Here is a 22651-nt window from a genome sequence, read left to right on the forward strand (position 1 = left end):
TCTTGTTTTACTATCACATTGTTGAAATGGTGGCCAATTTCAATGTTAAAACATTAACAGAGTGTTTAATGCATGCACCATAAACTCTTAATCTATCTGTGTATATACCAGAGCTCTTGCTGCTTCTGCTCCAATATGGCTGTTTGAAGATTTGACCCCATGTGAAACCTACTTTGCTATTGTAACCAAAGACTTCTCAAAGAGTGGAAAAGGCTGTGCTGAAAGCATCAGACGTTCTTGGGCTGCAATAAATGAACTCTCATCCAAAGGTAATAAAGCTCTGTCCAGAATTGACAAAAATGTATTTGATTTTTGGTTTAAGATATTCTCATGGTAATTTTAAACTGTTTTACTTCAGAATTTCTCACCTTGGGCTCAGGTTCTGTAGAAATTAATATTTATGTGTATATATGCAAATATGCACATCACTATAATTCACTGATTGAAAAAAAAGCTTACAGAATCATGCTATGCTCTTTTAACCAGCAATATTCCAGCAAAGTACAGGCCCTGTTCTGAACAAAATTATATGCCTGCAGCAATGTAGTTGTTAGCTATGACTGATGAGACTGTGTGTCTGTAACTGGGTATATCTTCATACATTTGAGTGTTCTTTTAAGAACTGTAGTTGGCCCAATTGTCAATCAATTAACATTTATGGAAACACAGAAAGCCTACAGCACAATACAGGCCCTTCAGCCCATAATGCTGTGACGAACATGTACTTACTTTTAGAAATTATCTAGGGTTACCCATGGCCTTCTATTTTTCCAAGCTCCTTGTACCTATCCAAAAGTCTCTTAAAAGATCCTATTGTATCTGCCTCCACCACCATTGCTGGCAGCCCATTCCACGCACTCACCACTCTCTGCATAAAAAAACCTTACCCTTGATATCTCCTCTGTACCTACTTCCAAGCACCTTAAAACTGCCCTCTTGTGTTAACCATTTCAGCCTTGGGAATAAGCTTCCTGACTATCCACACGATCAATACCTCTCATCATCTTACACGCCTCTATCAGGTTACCTCTCATCCTCCGTTGCTCCAAGGAGAAAATGCCAAGTTCACTCAACATATTCTCATAAAGCTTGCTCCCCAATCAAAGCAACGTCCTTGTAAATCTCCTCTGCACCCTTTCTGTAGTTTCCACATCCTTCCTGTAGTGAGCTGACCAGAATTGAGCATAGTATTCCAAGTGGGGTCTGACCAGGGTCCTATATAGCTGTAACATTGCCTCCCGATTCTTGGACTCAATCCCACAATTGATGAAGGCCAATATACTGTATGCCTTCTTAACCACAGATTCAACCTGCGCAGCAGCTTTGAATGTCTTATGGACACGGACCCCAAGATCTCTCAGATTCTCCACACTGCAAGAGTCTTACCATTAATATTATATTCTGTCTTCAAATTTGACCTACCAAAATGAACCACTTCACACTTATCTGGGTTGAAGTCCATTTGCCACTTCTCAGTCCAGTTCTGCATCCTATTGATGTCCCGCTGTAACCTCTGACAGCCCTCCAAACTATCCACAACACCCCCCAACCATTGTGTCATCAGCAAATTTACTAACCCATCCCTCCACTTCCTCATCCAGGTCATTTACAAAAATCACGAAGAGATCAGAACAGATCCCTGAGGCACTCCACTGGTCACCAGCCTCCATGTGAAATATGACCTGTCTACAACCGCTCTTAGCCTTCTGTGAGCAAGCCAGTTTTGGATCCACAAAGCAAGATCCCCTTGGATCCCATGCCTCTTTACTTTCTCAATAAGTCTTGCATGAGGTACCTTATCAAATGCCTTGCTGAAATTTATATACACTACATCTACTGCTCTACCTTCATCAATGTGTTTAGTTACATCCTCAAAAAGTTCAATCAGGCTCATAAGGCATGATAAACACAAAGTATACTGCAGATGCTGTGGTCAAATCAACACGTACAAACAAGCTGGATGAACTCAGCAGGTTGGGCAGCATCCGTTGAAATGAGCAGTCAACATTTCGGGCCTGACGAAGGGTCTCGGCCTGAAACGTTGACTGCTCATTTCAACGAATGCTGCCTGACCTGCCTTTGACAAAGCCATGTTGACTATTCCTAATCATTAGCCTCTCCAAATATTCATATATCCTGCCTCTCAAAACCACTGAAGTAAGACTCACTGGTCTGTAATTTTCTGAGCTATCTCTACATCTATTTGTCTTTGAACTGAGTTGTCGCTGAGTGGAAACACTTTAGTTGTCTGGTCTGGTGACTTATGCAAAGCCATACTCAGAAATTCCCTTTCTGCTGGCAGAATCAGTCCTCCTCAAATTGTTAGGGCTTTCCAGATTTGGCAATGAGCATTGAAATGTATGAAGCACCCAAACCATTACTTGTTCTGTTGTGAAGTGCTGGCAAACATGTTTTGAAGTGTTTTCTGTTTCTGAAAGTTTTCAAAGTGACTGAAAATAAGCCAAGTTATTGTTTTCTTTATCAGTGTATTCTCTTGTAATGCTCAAGGACCCTCTATGGTTTCATTGTCTCATTTCAAAAAAAGCTTTTTCACACAACAGACACATGGCTGATGTTGGTTGCTTGGTGTTGGTATAAATCCATATTTCAGATACTCCACACTATACTGTCTAATTTTTTTTGTTTGGTCTGCTTCTGCTATTTTCGTTATAGATAATGACCACAGTTAATCCCTTTTGTTTAAGTTCAACCCCATGCACTGTGAACAATAAAGGGATAACTTATGACATTATCATAGCTCAGTTGAAACCTGACTTGGCCTGAAGTAGGGCAGTGATATCTCAGCTGCACTGTGGGCTAGAGAAATATGGTCAAGATCATATGAAAAGGCAGATTCTGAACTTTACCCCATTGAATCCACAGGGATTGCTCACTGTGATTAGAGTATGGGGATCATACTAGCTAACACTGTACTACAGTAGTGAACGGCAATAATGTGCCCGGAAATAACACTATTTCTTCAGTACATGATATGCCAAATACAGCAGTGTCACATTGATTTTCAGCAACTATAATGAACTTAGAGCAAGTTTAAGAGAACACGAGATGAGTTGGTTTGTGATCATTGTAAGCACATATGAGGCACTGAGGATCAAATGCTTATAATAAGTAATTCATTTCAGAATTTAAGCCCATAATCCCCCTGCTTCCCATCCCCCGCTGCTGAGCGCCCTCCCACTGCCTTTATCTTTATTGCCCTCTTGAAATTCCCACAACTGCCTGGGGGGGGCAATATTGCCCACTTTGGGAATGACATTAGCATTCCTGATACTGTACTCACTACTCTCCATGTCTTTCTCCTTGATGAAAACCAGCAAAGTACCCATTTAGTACACACAAAGTACACTGCAGATGCTGTGGTCAAAGCAACACGTACAACAAGCTGGAGGAACTCAGCAGGTTGAGCAGCATCCGTGGAAACGAGCAGTCAACTTTTCCGGCCAAGACCCTTCGTCCTGACGAAGGATCTTGGCCGGAAAAGTTGACTGCTTGTTTCCACGGATGCTGCCTGACCTGCTGAGTTTACCCATTTGGTACCTAGCCCACCTCCTGACTCCATATTCAAATTCCCTCTTTTATCCTTGAGTGGCTATACCCTCTCCTTAGTTATCCTTTTGTTTTTTAATGTAGTATGAAATGTTTTGAGATTCTTTTTAATTCAGCTTGCTAAGGACATTTCATGGCCCCTGTGGCTCTCCTAATCTCCTGCTTTATATTTCTCAAGCACCCCATTAGATTTTTAGCTTCTTTAACCTTACATATGCTTTCTCTCTTTCTGAAAAACTTCACAATTTCTCTCATCATTATCTAAGTCTCTGTTCTTTGTCCTTCCTCCTTTCCAGAACATAACAATGCTGAAAAAAAAATATTTTTTAAAGTTGGTCTCATTAACTTGATTAACAACCTAATTAAACATTTACTGCGTGCATAATCAGCTCATTGCAGCAATCATAAGGCCTATTCAGTATCATCTCTAAAACACGCAAACACTCCTGAGAAAGACAAGATTGGTGAAGCTCCTCTCAAGTTCAATGCCATCCTGACCTGGGAATGTATGCATTATTGGGTCAGAATCCTGTAACTCACTATCCAAATGGGGCATTCTACCAAACGTATTCAATCCCTTTATCCAGGGGTTCCCAACCTGGGGTCCATGGACCCCTTGCTTAATGGCGTTGGTCAATGGCATAAAAAGAAAAATTAGGAACCCCTTTTGAATCAGGAACATTTGAGGTTCCTGTTTCTTCTTTGAAAAGTGGTGAACCTGTTTCCCTTCACCATCTGAAATATCTTTCTGATTTGTAGAACTTGGCCTTGCAGTGAACAACTTCTTTCTCCATTCATTTTCTCCAGATTAGTGGTATAGCTATGAGAACCTGCTCTAGTTATGCCTGTTTTTTGGTTGGATATGTGGAACAATATTTGCTGCAGGCTTATTTGGGACCACACTCAACATCTTTCTCCAATTGCATAGGTGTTGCATTCTCTAGACACACAATTCCATTTTTATCATTTGTTTCTACCCTGCTCTACCACACATTTGTGGTCCATCGCTGACAGTTCCCCTTCTGGATATCTCCATCTCAGGCTATAGACCAGCCAGCAACTTCTTTTACAAGTACGAAAGGATCTAGTGTCTTCCCAGTGTACATGATGAATAAACTCTTCTCGGGCCTCCAGCCGGGTACAGCTATTGATTTTAACTGGCGTCTTGATGACAGACTCTGCCATCTCCATCATGAATGATGCCTGGGCGTGTCTAGTCTGATGGTATTAGAACCCCTTTTGTCTGTCTCTCCCGATTAGTTAGTCTGTATCCAATCAGGTTTCTGCTGTCCCAGCTTGCTTTCAATCGAATTCCAGTTCTCAGAGTGAGACTTTCGTCTTCTAGTTTTATTTGAATGGCTTCCTTCACCAGGCAGTCCCAAAAGTCAGTGGTGCGGCATATTACTTTTGTGCCGTTGAAGTCAACCCTATAGTTACAGTGAATGCAGTGTTCCTCTACTGCCAGTTTCTCCGGGTAACCCAAATGGATACACCTCGTGTGCTCCTTGATATGTGTCTACACCGTGCGTTCCATCTGGCTGAAACAGGCTGCTCTGCATTCACAGGGAATCCTGTAAGCGTCAGCTGTCCTGATTCCCAGCTCATCTTTGACTTGCATAAACTGTGATTTGAGCTTCCTTATGGATTTGTTGGATGGTATTAATCTCTTATTTCTTCAGGATCCTGGCGAACCATCCAGAAACCATGGAAATATTGGAAAGACAGGTAGTAGAAAAGGGTTCCTCCTTGTTGATGGGTTTCATGGTTTCTCCATTGGTCGTTTTAAGGACCCAATTGATTTTCTAAACCCTGTAGCCACACATTTTAATGGCAAACTAGTAACAGCTTAGAAGTTTAGGTCAGTTCATAATTAAAGCTATAATTATGTCAATCCATGTAACATTTAAATACTTATGTCTGTTTATTTTAGCAGAAGGATTGAAGTTTCTTTCAAGTACTTTTCATCTTTGTTCACCATTACAAGCATCTGATGTGGCACTGTTCAAAATGTGGCTGTCTGAAACTTGGGTTAATCTAGCCATGGTGGACTATCCTTATGAAGCCAACTTTTTAGAACCTCTTCCTGCCTGGCCTATTAAGGTAATTGATGTAAATCTCAATTATGGAAAAATATTCTAGAACTTTCCTAGTTGAAGAAAATTTTGCACTTTGAAACATGAATATTCTATTTATACGTAACTGAATTCATAATGAACTGATAAATATATGTATTTTCAACCCTTTGCAATTACCTGTTTTTCTGTATTAGTTACTCATAAAATGTGGTCTGATTTTAATCTAAGTCACAATAGTACACAAACACAATTTGCTAAACTAATAACACACAAACAATTGTACTTTTCATGAGTTTATTGAACAGAGTGTTTAACCATTCACAGTCCAGGCTGGAAAAAATGTGAGCCCTTGTATTTAATAAATGGTAGAACCTCCTTTAGCAGCAATAACCTCCACCAAACATTTCCTGTAGCTGCTGACCAGCCTTGCACAATGACAAGGAGGAATTTCAGACTATTCCTCCATACAAAACTGTTTCAGTTCATCAATATTTCTGGGATTCCTTGTGTGAACAACCCACTTCAGATCATGCCACAGCATCTCAATTGGGTTAAAGTCTGGACCCTGACTTGGCCATTCCAAAACACAAATTTTCTTCTTTTCAAACCACTCTGCTGTTGATTTGCTCTTGTGTTTCAGATCATTGTCTGAATCATGCATTGTCTGAATGCATGATCCAACTTGTTTGAATCATGATCCAACTTGTCTGACAACATTGTCTGAATCATGCATTGTCTGAATGCATGATCCAACTTGTTTGAATCATGATCCAACTTGTCTGACAACATTGTCTGAATCATGCATTGTCTGAATGCATGATCCAACTTCTATTAAGCTTCAGTTGACGGACCATTACCCTGATATTATCCTGCAAAATCACTTGATACAATTTTGAATTTGTGGTTCCCTCAACAATTACAAGCAATTTAGATCCCGAGGCAGTAAAGCAGCCCCAAGCACTGTGTTTCAAGCTGGGATGAGCCCTTGGTGTTGGTATGCATTGCCCTTTTTCCTCCACGTATAGTAGTGTGCATATCTGCCAGAAAGTTCAATTTTTGCCTTATGTCCGCAGAACATTGTCCCATAAGCATTGTGGAACATCCAGATTGTCTTTGGCAAACTTGAGATGTGCAGCAATGTTGATTGTTTGTTAGTTTTTTTTTGGAGACCAGTAGTTTCCCTTGGTGTCCTTCCACGAACACCATTTTTGTTTAGTATATTTCTTATAGTGGATACGTGAACAGGGATTTTAGCAAGTTCTGGAGATTTCTGCAGGTCTTTTGCTGTTACCCTTCGGTTCTTTTTTCGCCTCCTTCAGCATTGCACGTTGTGCTCTCGGTATGATCTTTGCAGGATGCCCACTCCTAGGGAGAGTAGCAATAGTACTGAGTTTCCTCTGTTTGCAGACAATTTCTTTTACTGTGGACTGATGAACACTCAGGTCTTTAGAAGTGCTTCTGTAGGCTTTTCCAACTTCATACATTCCTGCAATTCTTCCACGTTCCTCTGAAAGTTGTTCTGATTGAGGCGTGGTGCACATAAACAGATCTTCCTTTAGCAGGCTCTGTCAGTAACCTGAGCTTGTGTGTTTTATAGGGGAGGGTTACTTCACAACCCACACCTCCAATCTCGTCGCAATGATTGAAACACCTGACTCCAAAAAAACTTTTGTAGAAAGCATTACCCCAGGTGTTCACCTACTTTTTTGAACCTAGACTGGAACTGTTTAAATGGTGTATATTGATGAGAAGTACAATTGTTTGTGTGTTATTAGTTTGGGCAGATTGTGTTTGTCTTATTTTGACTTCGATGAAGATCAGTCCACATTTTTGAGTAATTAATGCAGAAATCCAGGTAATTGCAAAAGGTTCACAAGCTTATTTTTTCTAACTCTGTGTGCGTGTGTGTCGACACCCCAGTTCTTTACTTCACCCCTCCCCCTCACTTTTTTTTTACTGACTTCTCATCTTTTTTCTCCAGTCCTGATCCAGGGTCTCAGCCTGAAACGTCAACTGTTTACACTTTTCCATCGATGCTGTCTGGCCTGCTGAGTTCTTCCAGCATTTTGTGTGTGTTGCTTGGATTTCCACTATCTGCAGTTTTTCTCGTGTTGGAATTTGAGAGGAGATTTGATATAGGTTTTCAAAAATGAGGGGTATAGGTAGAGTAAATGCAAGAGGCAGTTTCCACTAAGGCTGGATGAGAATAGAACTAGAAGTCATGGGTTAAGGGTGAAATATTTAAGGGCAAATTGAGAGGGATCTTCTTCACTCAGAGGGCGGTGAAAGTGTGGAACAAGCTGCCAGCAGAAGTGTGAATGTGGTTTTGAGTTTGAAAATTTGGACAGGTATATGGAGGAATAGGACATGCCCAAAAAGTATGATAAAGGACTTTGGGACATTTGCTTAATGACGAGTTGGACTATGTCAGGCTATTTGTAGGATAGTTCTCCCAATTTGTACACAAATTCCCAAATGTTAGTGTATGGGCACACACATACACACAATACTACAGATGCCAGAAATCCAAAGGGAAAACAGAAAATGCTGGAGATATGAGTGAAGCAGCTTAATGGAAGAGGGAAGTACTGTTTCAAGTCTCTGAATTGGTAGCCAGCAACTTGAAACATCAGGCAACCTCATGGTTGCCTGACCCGCTGAGTATCGACAACTCTATCCAGTGAAAATACTAGCATTTATATTAAATTTAGAGTGTTAATTAGCCTTGCTCCATCTCAGGCCCAAGTTGATGCTTGATATTTACTGGATATTAACTTTAATACTAGTAGGATTAGCTCAATGCAAAAGTAATGTGTGCATGTAATGTTAGCAACGGACAAAGTATTTTTCAATACTGTTCATTAATGGAGTTTTGACCATTTTCAGTATCTCAAGGCAGTCTATGATGCAAACCAATGTAGATGTTACTGTGCACTTAATTGCAACTGAGGTAATTAAGTAGCTTTAAAACCAATGAAAACACATTCTAGATAATGAAGGGTTAAAATCATTCAGCATCTTACAGCTCAGTAGAAAAGCTGGCTTATAGGAGCTTAAGTAGACAAATTTTAAAGTTTGTTCCTCTATCCATGGATTATGGGAATCTTATCAAAGATGTATCTACAAGCATTTTTAATGTACGTTGGACATGTTGGTAACCGTCTAAATTTATTCCTTAGGTGGTTTGCAACTTCCTTAGGAAACCCTCGCTACCTGTGGAGTCATTGCTCCAAAATGTCTATAAGGCTGTGAATATATATTATAACTACACTGGCACTGCTACATGTCTGAATATATCCCAGACTTCAACTTCCACCCTTGATGACAAAGGTTGGGATTACCAGGTGAATATAGTTATGTGCAGATTATGTGATGTTGGTGCAGTGTGCAGTGGAAATATTTTTAAAATATATTGTAATAAAATGTTTTCCATACTGCAGTGACATCTAACAGTAATTCATATATTAAGAACTTTTCTTTCTGGTACTCGCTGCATTTCTCCACTCTAAACTAAGTTCTCTTCCTCGGCTTTCCTATGTCCCATGACATAGTATCCCATAACATGCTGGAACTTAATTTGATTATTCAGTTAATTAACCTGAAAGATCATTGTAGCCACGTTTAACTTGCTATCCATATTCTTTTCTATCTTCTTCCACATTTATATAGGCTTGATTTCCCATGAGTTCAGCAGCAGATACAGTATTTTGTGTAATAGCTTCTTGTGTTGATTGGACTGCCCTGTTGGAAAATTTAATATACTAAAACGAGAGGGGAAAAAAATCCCTTTATCTGACCCACCAAAGAGAACTAGGGATTCTTGTGCTGTGTCTCACTTGGTTCACACCTGCTTCTCCTGACTATTCACTGGATGGACCATATTGGCATCCTTGGCAAAGTTGGAGGTAGAGGGACCTGCTTTCCTAATCAATGTCTCCGAGTGCTGGGATGTGATGGTTCTGGCCAGCTCCTGCTCAACCAGCTTTTGAATATCTTTCCCATACTGTGTATCATGGGAGTTCATTCTAGTTATCCTGACAGCAGACTACATTCCATCCCAGGCAGAAGTGAAGCCTGCAATCAATGAACTTTACACTGTGGTCAGTAGTCTTGAAACAGGATACCCTGAGGCCTTTTCATCATTGCCTGACTTCAACCAGACCAACTTCAAGAGTGTGTTACCACAGTACTACTAACACATCTCCTGACCTACTAGGGATCCAAACACCCAAACATTGCTATACAATCATCAAACACATCTACTGAGTCCACTTCTGCCCATACTTTGGTAAGTCAGATCACCAGGCTGTGCTCCACCTCCCTGCACACACACAAGCTGAAAGTGGGCAACCGGTATAAAAAGCCATGCTGAGGACATAGATAAGCTTCAACACTACAGCTTTGCGTCAATAGACTAGTCCATGTTTAGAGACTCAGTGGCCAATCTGGGCATATGAGCATATCACTATCATCATGGATTTTACTAGCAAGGGTGTTGAAGATTGTGTATTGAGGAGGACAGTCCAGGATTTTCCAACAGGAAACTGGGAGATCCAGTCCCTACTAAAGTCTATGACTTAAGTGTTCAAATCAGGTGATTCTGATTTTTACAAGAAATTGAGGTACAAACTCTGTAAAGCTATCATGGATGGGAAGGTTATGGTGTTGGTGCAGGTCGAAGGGACTGGGTAGAATAATAGTTCAGCACATACCAGATGGGCTGAAAGGCCTGTTTCTGTGCTGTAGTTCTCCAACATCTGGAAGAAAAAGAAGAAATATGAAGGGCTAATTTGAAATGTATCTTCAGAACCTTGTATCAATATTAGTTTAAACTATTTTCTTCATCATAATCCTTGTATAGATTAGCCTTTATAGATAAGAGTAAGACACAATGGAACATAATTTTATGACATTTATTTACTTTCATCTTTGCAGCACTCTCTGAGGAATTTCTAACTTTAAAAAACACGTTTTACTTTTCATGCCATTTGTTTGTACCTTGTTTCTCTTTGTTTCAGTGTGGAAGGAAGTCATGCAGACAAGTGTCTTTCTCCTCCTCTTGCTGTTTGCTGGTTGTGGTAACCCTGAAGTCAGTTATTGACGAGTGGTGACAAAGTCTTGACTGACTCCATTGGATGTTGTAAACCAATCAAAATAAGTTCTGCCCTGAAAATTCTTTTGTGGGTGGGGGGAATTCTGACTGTTAGTAAAGCCAGCCCCTGGCTTTGCCATTTTACCCAGAGTTTCAGTGTTTCAGAACATCTTTGCTATTGAGAAACTATTATCTCAGGCCCTTTTAGTACTCTGTTAGCTTAGAAGATCTGAATATTGATAGCATTTACAACTTGACACTGCAGGCAAAACACAGCAAAGACTGAGTCTATATAGTTTGAAGTGATTTTGAGTAATGTAGGTGAATGATTAAGCAATAGTAGTAGAGCTCCTGCCTTTTGATCCTTGCGTTTCAAGTTAGAAGGTTGGAATATCATGTCTCAATCTTGAGATAAGTATTGTAATACAGAAAGTTTTGCGCTGTGGACGATGCTGCCTTTTGTTTGAAATATAATCCTAAAGGCCTTTTTTACTATTTTAGCTTGTACTTTTTGATGAGGAATTTGGGAGACTATTTGGTGAATTTGCAAGTATTATCTTTTCAATTAACATAAATTGGATTATCTATTAACTTATCTCATTGTTGTTTGTAGGATCTTGTGCACATGACAGCTTATTTGTGCTAGTTGGGGACTTGAGCAAAAGAATACAATAATGTTATCTAAATTTTGTCACGGCTGACTAAACCAAGTTAGTCCATTAAATGACTAAAGAAAACTCAAAAGTGGCAATATTAAATTCAGTATTGAGGAAGAATATGTGTAGCTGTAAATTGTTCTGATAAACCCCTTCTTAAAAAAATATGGAGTAGACCTCCTTTAAACCACATAGTAACAACCCTGATTAACTTGATCTAATTGTAAGGTCTTTCTCCAATACAATGTGGATATGTATAATTAGAGAAAGTTCTCCATTAGTCATTCATATTTCTCCATTTGTGGTAATGGAAAGATCCATGATGTTTTTTGATTTGGCTACAGGTTTATCTATTCCAGTAGGTAAACATTTTTCCAGAAAGATTTTGGTAACATTCATTCTCTGATGTCTGAATATTCTAATACTGTACATGAATATTTTAAGAAGATAACCTTTCTCTCTGATTTACAGTTGCTTGTTCTTTGTTGTTAGAGTTGTACAGAAATGGTGATGCCTTTATGTGCAGATGGTGTAAATGATATGTTTGAACCAATGGAATGGGATTTCAAATTGTATTCTGACACCTGCAAAGAGACCTGGGGATTGCGCCCAAGACCTGACTGGATCACCACGGTTTATGGTGGGAAAAATATCAGTTCACACAGCAATATTATTTTCAGGTGAGTTTTTTATAAAACTGCAAGACTTTCCAAGCATCAGTGAAAACCAGTGATTTTGGAGATAACATGAGGAAATCTGCAGATGCTGGAAATTCAAACAACAACACACACAAAATGCTGGTGGAACACAGCAGGCCAGGCAGCATCTATAAGGAGAAGCACTGTTGACGGGTCTCAGCCCGAAACGCTGACAGTGCTTCTCCTTATAGATGCTGCCTGGCCTGCTGTGTTCCACCAGCATTTTGTGTGTGTTGTGTGATTTTGGAGATAACTTGACATTTCTCAGTGAGAATAGAGCACTTTGGGGGGGGGGGGGGGGGGGTGAAGAAACACTGCTGGTACTATTATTACAGCAATTTTGAGAATATTGCATTGGATTACCTTCAAGATGTGGAGGATGTACATCTAATTTGGTTTGGCTGGGCACCAACGCATTCGAATGGCTAAAGTTTGGATGAATGGGTGTCAAAAATATTTAAATTAAATGCAAAAATTAAGTAATTCAAGTATCTTAGATTCTCAAATTCTAAAATAGAACATGATACAAGAGTCGTGCAGGATTGGATCAGAGCGTTGTCAAGTTTGGGAGCAATAGGGTATTGAGCATTGGATTGAGACATACAGAATAGGCAATGGAAGTTGCAGATTGACTGGTAGTGAAATGGGAGACCCAAGTAGGAGTAGATGTATCAGAAATATATTCCCTTCATTGAAACAAATTTAAAGGATAAATGAGAAATATTAAGTAACTGGGCAGTTGGGTCACGATAAGAGCCAACTCTAACTTGGTTATATAAATGGTCTCCTTTTCTGTTGCTTGGAAGTATGGAATAAAGGCAGACTTCTTTTAACCTCGTAAGAACTGCTTCTATATGAGTATTTGAAGCTGTCTCTCTGTGTATGAACATCATGTATGTGCATTTTAGATTTGCACTGCACAGACTGGAAATAGCATAAAAATACAACTGCAGATGCTGTGGATCAAAGAATACGTACAGAACGCTGGAAGAACTCAGCAGGTCAGGCAGCATCCGTGAGAAAAGAGTAGCCAACGTTTCTGGCCGAGACCCTTCATCAGGAATGATGAAGGGTCTCAGCCCGAAACGTTGGAAATAGCATGACTTGCTATTTCCATTTGTTCATGCTGTAAAGACAGGATCCAGAAAAAAAATTGTAGACCTCTTGGAGTGCACAAGAAATATTACATTTTACTTAGCACAGGATTTTCCAAGTAACTTGGTGTACATTTTGCACATAAACTGCAGTGAACAGTTCATTTTCTGTAAACAGCTTGATCACCATGTAGCAATTAAATGTTAGGTCTTTTCATTTCTGCATTTTTACAGTAGATATGAAATGTCAAAATACTAATGGTATGGCATTCATACAAGAGACACAAATATTACTTTAATATTGAGAAAATAGAATACACATTTCTGTGTACTGTAGTAGCTACAGGCTATATTTATTATAGCACTTGTGGTATAATGAAATAGTACAAGAGACGTTGCAGAAAATTGGTCATAGCTGGGTAAAGAAATTTAATGGGGACATTTGTTGCATGGTTGAAGAGTTGAATTTTCCAAAGATTTTTAAAGCAAGGAAAATGAAGAAACTGGGAAAAGAATTTCAGAAAGTGGGACTTAAAGTGTACAGAGAAGAAAAAAAAGACTTCAGTATAATGAGTTAACAGCACCTCTTAGGGGCAAAAAGCAAGTGAATTATGCCAGCAACTAGATAAGAAATCCAGATAGAATCTTGGCAGCTAGATAAACGACTTCAAAAAGGTGACTTTTAACAGGGGTGGGGTCTGCTGATTGGTGAAGAATATATTAGGATTTTTATTACTTTGTAGAAAGTAGCAATTGTCAGTTATAAACAGAAATAGGTCTTTTAGTCTATTGTTTTTACACTGACTGTAATGTAACCCATTTATGCTAGTATTTCACTAACCTCAAATTTTTATTCTCCCCATATTTCCTTCAAGTTCTCCCTACATTCTACCCTTCACCTATACACTAGTGCCGTTTTATAGTGACTAATGAATCTAGCCCAAATGTCTTTGGGATGTGTGGGGAAATCCATGCATTTCCAGAGAAAGTACAAGCTCCACACAGATGACACCAGAAGACAGGGTTGGACCCAGGTTACTGAAGTTAAGGAGCGAAAGGTCTACTAGCTTCACTAATATGCTTGACAGTATGTGTAAGGCCAATTAACTCTAAATGTCTAATTCATACAGTTCAATGTTAAACTGCATCAGTAATCATCATAGCAATTTTTGTTCAAGTCTGATAAAACACAACACTGCTGCTTTGAGCAGCAACTAACAAGGCACCATGAGCAATGATGGGTTGAGCAATAATACCTATGAGTACCTCTGTTCATGAATTGGTTTGTGTGTCTCCTGCAGTCCTTTAGGCTGCAGGTGTCAATTAATTCTAAGTTCATAAGTAAGCTAACTCCAGCATTGGTCATCGTGTTTTGCATGGTCTGGTAGTCTGAACTTTGTCTTCTAGATTGTATCCAAACCTAATTCACGAGCAATCAATCTATTGACTGTATTCTATAGACCCGACCCCCCCCCCCCCCCCCAACCCCATCCCCAATGGCAACAGAAAACAGAAGATTTGGGAAAACTGGAAAAATACAGGATTGTTGTCATGGGTGATTTCAATTTCCTTAATACTGATTGGCACCTCCTTAATGCAGATGGGGTGGGGTTTATTAGGTGTGTCTGGGAAGGTTTCCTGACACAATATATAGACAGGCCAACTAGAGGAGAGGCCATGAACCTGATCAGCTGTCAGATCTCATGGTGGATGAGACAGTGATCACAACTCCCTGACCTTTACCATTGTCTTGGAGATGGTTTGGAAAAGTATTTAATTCTGGAAGGGGAATTATGTTATTAGGCAGGAATTTGGGAGCATAAATCGGGAATAGATATACTCTGGCAAATGCGGAATGGAAGGTTGTTTAGATCATAGAACATAGAACATAACAGTTTGGCCCACTATGCTGTGATGACCTTTTTACCTATTCTAAGATTAGTCTAATCTTCCCCTCCCACATAGCCCTCCGTTTTTCTATTATCCCTGTGCCTATCTAATATGTCCCTAACATGTCTGCTTCTGCCACCACCCCTGGCAATGTGATCTACACCTCAACACTTAGTTATTTAAAAAAAAAATTGCCTCTGACATCCCACATTTTCCTCCAAACACCTTAAAATTATATCCCTCATATTAGCCATCTCCTCCCTGAGGAAAAATCTCTGGCTGTCCACTCAATCTGGCCATCTATATCTTATACACCTCTGTCAACTCACCTTTCATCTTCCTTTGCTCCAAAGAGAAAAGTCCTTGCTGAACCTATCCTCATAAGACATGCTCTCCAATTCAGTTAGCATCCCGGTAAATGTCACTTACACCCTCTTTAAAGCTTCCACATTCTTCATATAAATGAGGCAACCAGAACTGAATACAATATTCCAAGTGTGGTCTAACAACAGTTTTATAGAACTTAAACATTAACTCGCAGCTTTTGAACTCAATTCCCCTGATGAATGAACAAGATACCTCTGCTGCTCCATGCTGTTAAGAATCCTAACATTACCCTTAAATTCATCTTTCCAAAGTGAATCACTTCACACTTTAACAGGCTGAACTCCATCTGTCACTTCTCAGTCTAGCTCTGCATCCTGTCAATGTTCTGTTGTAACCTTCTACACTGTCCAACACACCACCAACCTTATGTCACCTGCAAACTTACTAACAGAGTTTCCCCTTTATAAAAATCCCCTTTATAAAAAAATCACAATGAGCAGAACAGATCCCTGTGCAACACTACTGGCTTCTGCACCAAATAAACTCCGTTTAAAATCACCCTCTAATGGGCAAGCCAAATAATCCACACAGCCAAGTTTCCTAAGATCTCATGTCTCCTAACTCTCTATTTGAGCCTACCATTTAGTCAGATGTTTGATTGGGAACCTTATCAAACATCTGACTAAAATCCATATATACCATTTCCACTATTCTACCTTCAATGTATTTTGTCACAGCCTCAAAGAAAATCAGGCTCATTAGGCATGACCTGCCTCTCACAAAGCCTTTCTACCTCTAATCAGACTATGCTTCTCCAAATGCTTGTAAACCCTGTGTCTAAGAATCTTCTCCAATAATTTGTCCACTACTGAAGTAAGCCTCACTAGGCCATAATCCCACAGTTATGCTTACTTCCTTTCTTGAACAAAGGAATAAAATATGCCACCTTTCAATGATCTGGTATTACTACTGTGGCCAGTGAGGATGCAAAGGCCATTGCCAGAGGTGCAGCAGTCTCTCTCTTCACTTCCTGTAGCAACTGGTGATACATCCCAACCTTCCCCTGGGATTTATCTCTCCTGTTGTTTTTCAAAAGTTCTAGCATGTTCACTTTCCTAACGTTGACGTGCCCTAGCATATCAGCCTGTTTCACACGACCCTCACAGACATCAAAGTCCTCTCACTGGTAAATACTGAAGAAAAGTATTCATTAACGACCTCCCCTATCTCCTCTGACTTCAAGCACATACGTCTTATATCCTGGATTGGTTCTATCCTCAATCTGGCATGCTCCTGTTCTTCACATAAGTGTAGAACGCCTTGGGGGTTTTAAGACCATAAGATATAGGAGCTGAAATAGGCCATTCGGCCTATCGAGTCTGCTCCGCCATTCAATTATGGGCTGATCCAATTCCTCCAGTCATCCCCTCTTTGCTGCCTTCTCATCATATCCTTCGATACCCTGGCTAATCAAGAACCTATCTATCTCTGCCTTAAATACACCCAGTTACTTGGCCTCCACAGTGCTTGTGGCAACAAGTTCCACAGATTTACCACCCTCTGACTAAAGTAATTTCTCCACATCTGTTCTAAATGGATGTCCTTCAATGCTGAAGTCATGCCCTCTTGTCCTAGACTCCCCTACCATGGGAAATAACTTTGCCATATCTAATCTAAATCCTACTTAACTGAATCCTACTCACTAAGACCATCTCGTGGTTCTGTAGAATGAGTGGCTCATATATTTAGCAGTTAGTTTCTTCCATCTAATGGCAAAAATCAACATAAAACAAAAGCCTTTTTATCATTGTTTGTTCTGATTTGAAATAATGTTCATTTAACACATTTCACGTACTTTTGGATTATAAATTTCATACATCACCAGTCATTGGTTTTTGAATTTGCAAATATTTTAATGTTTCTTATCAGAAGGCCACTTAGTGGATTATTCACAAGACAAAAACATTTCAGTAATTATTTTTGTCTGGATACTTTTGTTTACCAGCACATAGCAAAAGTTATACATGTGGGTTAAGTAAAGAGAATTAATTAACAATAATCTTAAAGCTTAGTCATCAAAACTCAGCTCTTGTGTAACTGAGCCATGTAAAAACTTTTGCCTTGATCTGTTTTTTGAATGAAAGGGGTCAAAAATAAAGTGATACAGTTATCACACATTATAGGTGAAGCATAGTTTATAAGTTAAACTTAAATGTACGTATTTGAGCTATGTTAGCTATAAACATTGATTTCTTTTGACAGCAATGGTGGTTTGGATCCTTGGTCAAGTGGAGGTGTGACTAAATCTATCTCCAGTAGCTTGCCTGCTATTTTTATTGCTGAAGGAGCTCATCATTTAGATCTGCGTTCCAGTAATAAACAGGATCCTTCCTCGGTCCGAAAAGCACGATCTCTGGAACTTAGTTATTTTAAGAAGTGGATAAAGGAAGCAAAACTTCAATCAGATGGCAGCTACAGTTCTCCTAATCATTAAACTATATGAACATGGAATAAAGTTCTTAAAGTTTGCTGATTTCTCAATTGATTTACAATAGTTCCTTTTTGGAGTTTGCTGTGGGGTAATTTACACCAATAAGGATCCTGATGTTCCTTACAAGAAACTTTATATTTTGTATTTGTATCTATAACTGAGTGATACTAGTCTAAAACCAAGAGGAAATGTCAATCTAGTTTTTTTAATCCAATTTGAGCTTTGTTAATTTGTTAACTTTTATGTGCTGATATAATCATTAACCTGGTCCATTATTATTTTGATTTAATTTGCTTTCGTGAATTGTGGTTTGCTGGTCAGATCTTGATTTCAAATTGAAATTGTATTTCGCTGGATTTGTGAATATTTCCATTGTTTGAAAACTGAAAATGATGTAAAACAAGTTTCAGTGGCTCAGACCTCGCCATTTTAAGACCTCTAACTCAAAATGCACATCTTTTACTATTATCATTTTTAATATTCTACCCAGTGCCTTTCTATGTTACATTTATCCTGTTATCATTTGTCATTTTGATATCTCTAAATAAATTAAATTCAATTTCTGCATGTAATTTACTTAGTCCAGTTTGCTGCAATCATATCTTCCACATTCAATTTTGCGACATTTTCTAAGCAGCTTGTGCATCCAATTTGCGGTTGGAATATTTTTACATTTCCAGTTGCTGACAAGGCCATTCTAAAATGGTTTTGAAAAGATGTTGATATGTTGCCTTTTTGATTTGTATGTTGATGTGACTCCCACATGGCTGCTAGTTTAGGATTGCAGAATAATGAAGGTTTTATATTTGCAACTGCTGTTTGATCTGGAAGAGATCTGCAGACGGTGAGGTCCCCTTGTGCCTCTCACTTTGTTCCAGGAGAACTTGAGAGGTGCTGGTGAAGAACTATCGATCAGAGATGCAGCATAACTGCAAGCAATGTTCCCTGAGAAGCTGTAGCTTCGTTCTTCCAATCAATTGGGAAATAGTCCATAACATTCCTGGAGTGCCAAGCAAATGCTGAGATTGCTATGGGGGGAGGTGCAAAAGCTAAATTACAGTGCTTTTGTGATACTGAACATAGGAATATTGGGTCTAGCATAATGTTCCTATGCAGTATGTGGTAAGAATTGACTGGAAACCTGGAATGGTGGAGCAAGAGCTGGCAGTTGCTAGGTGGATCCAGTGATGTGGGGGTGAGGATCTAAGTCTGAGAGTGGTGCCAGAAACTGGGGTGTGATAGGTACAAGTGACAAAGGCTGAAGAGGAAGGTGAAGCAAGGGGTAGATGAAGGGAGCTGTGGAGAGCAGAGGGGAACCAGTGGATGATGGACAGATGGAGAAGATGGGGGCTGGTTACCGGAAGTTGTAGAATTCAATGTTTGTGGCTCCAGGTTGCGGACTACCTGGGAGGAATATGAAGCCCCGTTTCTCTATTTTGCACTTAACCTCAATCTAGCAGTGGAGGAGTTAGAGGATCGATGTGTCTGTGTGGTAATGGGAAGGAGAATTAAGATGTCTGGCACCCAGGAGATAGAGTGACCACATCATATGGAGGAAGATGATCGATAAAGTGGTTGACCAGTTTGCATTCTGTCTCAGTGATGCAGAGGAGGCTACAACGGGAGCACCAGATTCATCTGAAACACTTCCTCACCTGGGACGGTGTTTCCAGGCCAAGATTCTCTTTCCCCTTCATTCTCTCGACCTGTCCATCACCCAAGTTCCTTCCACTGGTTCCTCTCCCCCTCTGCATCCATCTCCATCCCTTGCCTCCCTTCCTTTATTCTATGGTCCACCTTCCTTTCCTATCAGGTTCTGTCATCATCAGCTCTTTTTCAGTGGTGCTGGTACTATTCCCACTCACCCTAGCTCCTTGTTTCTCCCCCTTTTCCACCTCCCCCCCCCCCCCCAAAAAAAAACCCCCCACCAGGTCCGTCTATGATCTGCCAGGTCTGGTCCACTTCTTCTCTCATTTGAAATGAGGGGTCTCAATCCAAATCAACGACTGTCCATTTCCCTCCATAGATGCTGCCAGACCTGATGAGTTGCTCCAGTATGTGTTGCACCGGATTCATTATAATCTCTGCAATCCATTTGCATTCACCAATATTTTTTTCCCTGTTATTCTGGCCTTTGTTATTTCAAATGTCCCCCATTGCCCTTTGAACCTGCAAGTGAAATGTTTTAGATGTTATAAAATCCTTTTAATTTAATGCAAGGTTGGCCACCCTACATAACCAACTTACAGCTTTGAGTTCTAATATAGTACATGTATCCTGTTTAATGATATTACCACAGGTCTGATTTGGCTAAAACCTGTATATCAGTGCTTTCTATTACTCAATAACAGACCTAATTCTTTAAACATCAACTACCCTATCAATCTGTTGACAAACACTAGCAGAAGCAAATCAGAGAAATCAATGTATCTTACTAGGGTAGTTTTGAGATTACTGAACCAATTTATCACTTGTCCTTACAATTGTTTTTTTTGCAATACCCTGAAGTTGTCTGCAAAGAGCACATATGTGTGTGATTTCCTTATTTACCAGGGAGAGAATTAGGACTGCCATTTCATGAAATTGTCTTGCAGCACTTCAAGAGCAAGTTTATTGTCGTCGAACTGTACATAAACAACCAAATGAAATAACGTTCTTCTGGACCACGGTGCACCCACTAAACGTTTATCACACAGGGCACATAAACCAAAATATTACCATAAATAAAATGTAATCCAAAATGCATGTACACTGGTAAACAGTGGAGTAGACAACACGCTGACTTAGTAACGAGAGCTCAATGGTGGCAGGGTATTCGTTAGTCTCTCAGCCTGTGGAAAGAAGCTGTTACCCAGTCTGGCGTTCCTAATCCTGAAGCTTCTGTACCTCCTTCCTGACAGTGGAGGGGATCCTCAGCAAAGCTGTGGTCCTTTTGTCTGTAATGCTCCTGGTAAATGTCACAAGTGGTGTGGGAGACCCTGATGTCCCTCTCACTGGGTTTCAACTATCCTCTGTAGGGTCTCACAGGCTGCTGTCTTGCATTTGATTTTCTCCTATACTCATGGCTAATAGATGCTTTGTGAGAATCGCAAGAGAGAGAGAGAGAGAGAGAGCCTTACGGTTTGGAATGTGGGCTGGTCACTCAACAAGACAAAAGCCTTGGACATAGCCATTGTCTTGGGAGACACCTTTGTGGAATAAGGAACTGGCCTACGTGCAGATCCTCAGGGCAAGGTGAGATGGGTGATGGGGGAAAGATTGCCTCGCCCCCTGACCCTGATGGACATCGACAACCCTGCCAGTCCAGATAAAAGGTGGGCTGCCGAGGCGGGGCCTCAGACGCACCAGAAGACACGCTAGAAATCCTGCGACAGCGTTTTGATAGCGACAGCCGGTGGTGGGGTTCGTGTGCGTCTTTTCCTTGCCTGGGATTGGCGACCTCACCACGGAAGAATGGCTTAGCTACAGGGGAGGCCACAGATGAGAGTCCATTCCCCAACGAGACTTCCGACGAACCGAACTCCTACAGGTTGGAAAACCTGTCGGGTAACTGTTTCATTCAATCTCTCTCTCTTTCTAACAAAAGTGCACCAACGCGACACCACAATAGACGGCAGCTGGTGGAACTGCAGTGGCCGCAAGAGACTTTCAGATATACAGCGGACAATATATACATTACCCCTAGATAACGATAGAGCTTATTTCTGATTGATTATTACTATACCTGTGCTTTAGATTGAGTTGTGACGACATATATGATCTGAATGTTTTGTATTAACCATACGTTTGTGCCCCTTTATAAATAAAAATGTTTGAAAATAGTAGCATCAGGCTTCAGCGGACCTATCTATCTTTGCTGGTAAGTCACCCGGTTACTGGGGAACGTAACAAGTGGGTTGCTCGTCCTGGATTTGAAACCAAAGGGGAGGGTCAGTGAATCGGGCTGTAAGTCCAAACTTAAATCTGGTTACGCAGGTAGCCAGACAGGAAACCAGCAAAGATGGATGTGGGTGAATTTATGAGAAACCCGACTGTAGAGGCGCTAGGGACGGCTACCAAATCAGACTTGGTAAATCTGGCAAAGGGGTTAGACCTCGCAGAGGTGAGGTCATCAATGAAAAAGCAGGAAGTGCGAAGGGTCATAAATCAGTATTACATTGGGAAGGAGGTATTTGCAGCTGAGGATTTGGAAAATATCCCCGAAAAGAGATTAGCGAGTGGGACAGATCAGGTAGAGTTGGAGAAAGTAAGGTTGGACCATGATCTTAAAGTAAAGCAGCTAGAAGCAGCTGCAAAGGCTGAGGAACGGGCTGCAAAGGAAAAGGCTGAGGAAAGGGAGCAGGTTTTCAAACTAAAGGAATTAGAGATGAAACGGGGTCATGAGCTCCAGCTAAAGCAGCTAGAAGCAGAAGCAGAAGAGAAAGAGAAACAAAGGAGCCATGAATTGGAGCTGGACAGGCGAAAGCAAGAGCGAAGAGCTCAAGGGCAAGAGAGAGAGGAGGGGTTTGATGTTAGTCGGGCGTTGAGGTTGGTCCCCCCCTTCGAGGAGATGGATGTTGATAGTTACTTCTTGCTTTTTGAAAAGGTGGCAGTGAATCAGAAGTGGCCCAGAGAGCAGTGGGTGGCGTTGTTACAAAGTGTGTTACGAGGGAAAGCACAGCGGGCATATGCCGCGTTGCCCCCAGAAGGGGAAGGGAATTATGACCAACTAAAGGGGGCCATTCTCCGAGGTTACGAGTTAGTACCTGAGGCGTATAGACA

The 22651-nt window shown here is 40.5% G+C and overlaps 1 protein-coding gene across 2 annotated transcripts in view; it reads left to right on the plus strand.

Moving 5' to 3' along the window:
* Positions 1 to 18462, plus strand: part of prcp (prolylcarboxypeptidase (angiotensinase C)) — a 31750-nt gene extending 13288 nt beyond the window's left edge. For both annotated transcript variants that reach the window (XM_073043448.1, XM_073043449.1), the window contains exons 6-10: positions 112 to 269; positions 5498 to 5667; positions 8822 to 8986; positions 11883 to 12070; positions 17662 to 18462. In XM_073043448.1, coding sequence (XP_072899549.1) covers positions 112 to 269; positions 5498 to 5667; positions 8822 to 8986; positions 11883 to 12070; positions 17662 to 17893 — 913 coding nt within the window. In that variant the 3' untranslated portion in view covers positions 17894 to 18462. The remainder of the gene's footprint in view (positions 1 to 111; positions 270 to 5497; positions 5668 to 8821; positions 8987 to 11882; positions 12071 to 17661) is intronic.
* Positions 18463 to 22651: the final 4189 nt, after the last annotated feature.

The sequence above is a fragment of the Hemitrygon akajei genome, chromosome 4 (assembly GCF_048418815.1).
Source record: "Hemitrygon akajei chromosome 4, sHemAka1.3, whole genome shotgun sequence".
In the NCBI taxonomy this organism is placed as follows: Eukaryota; Metazoa; Chordata; class Chondrichthyes; order Myliobatiformes; family Dasyatidae; genus Hemitrygon; species Hemitrygon akajei.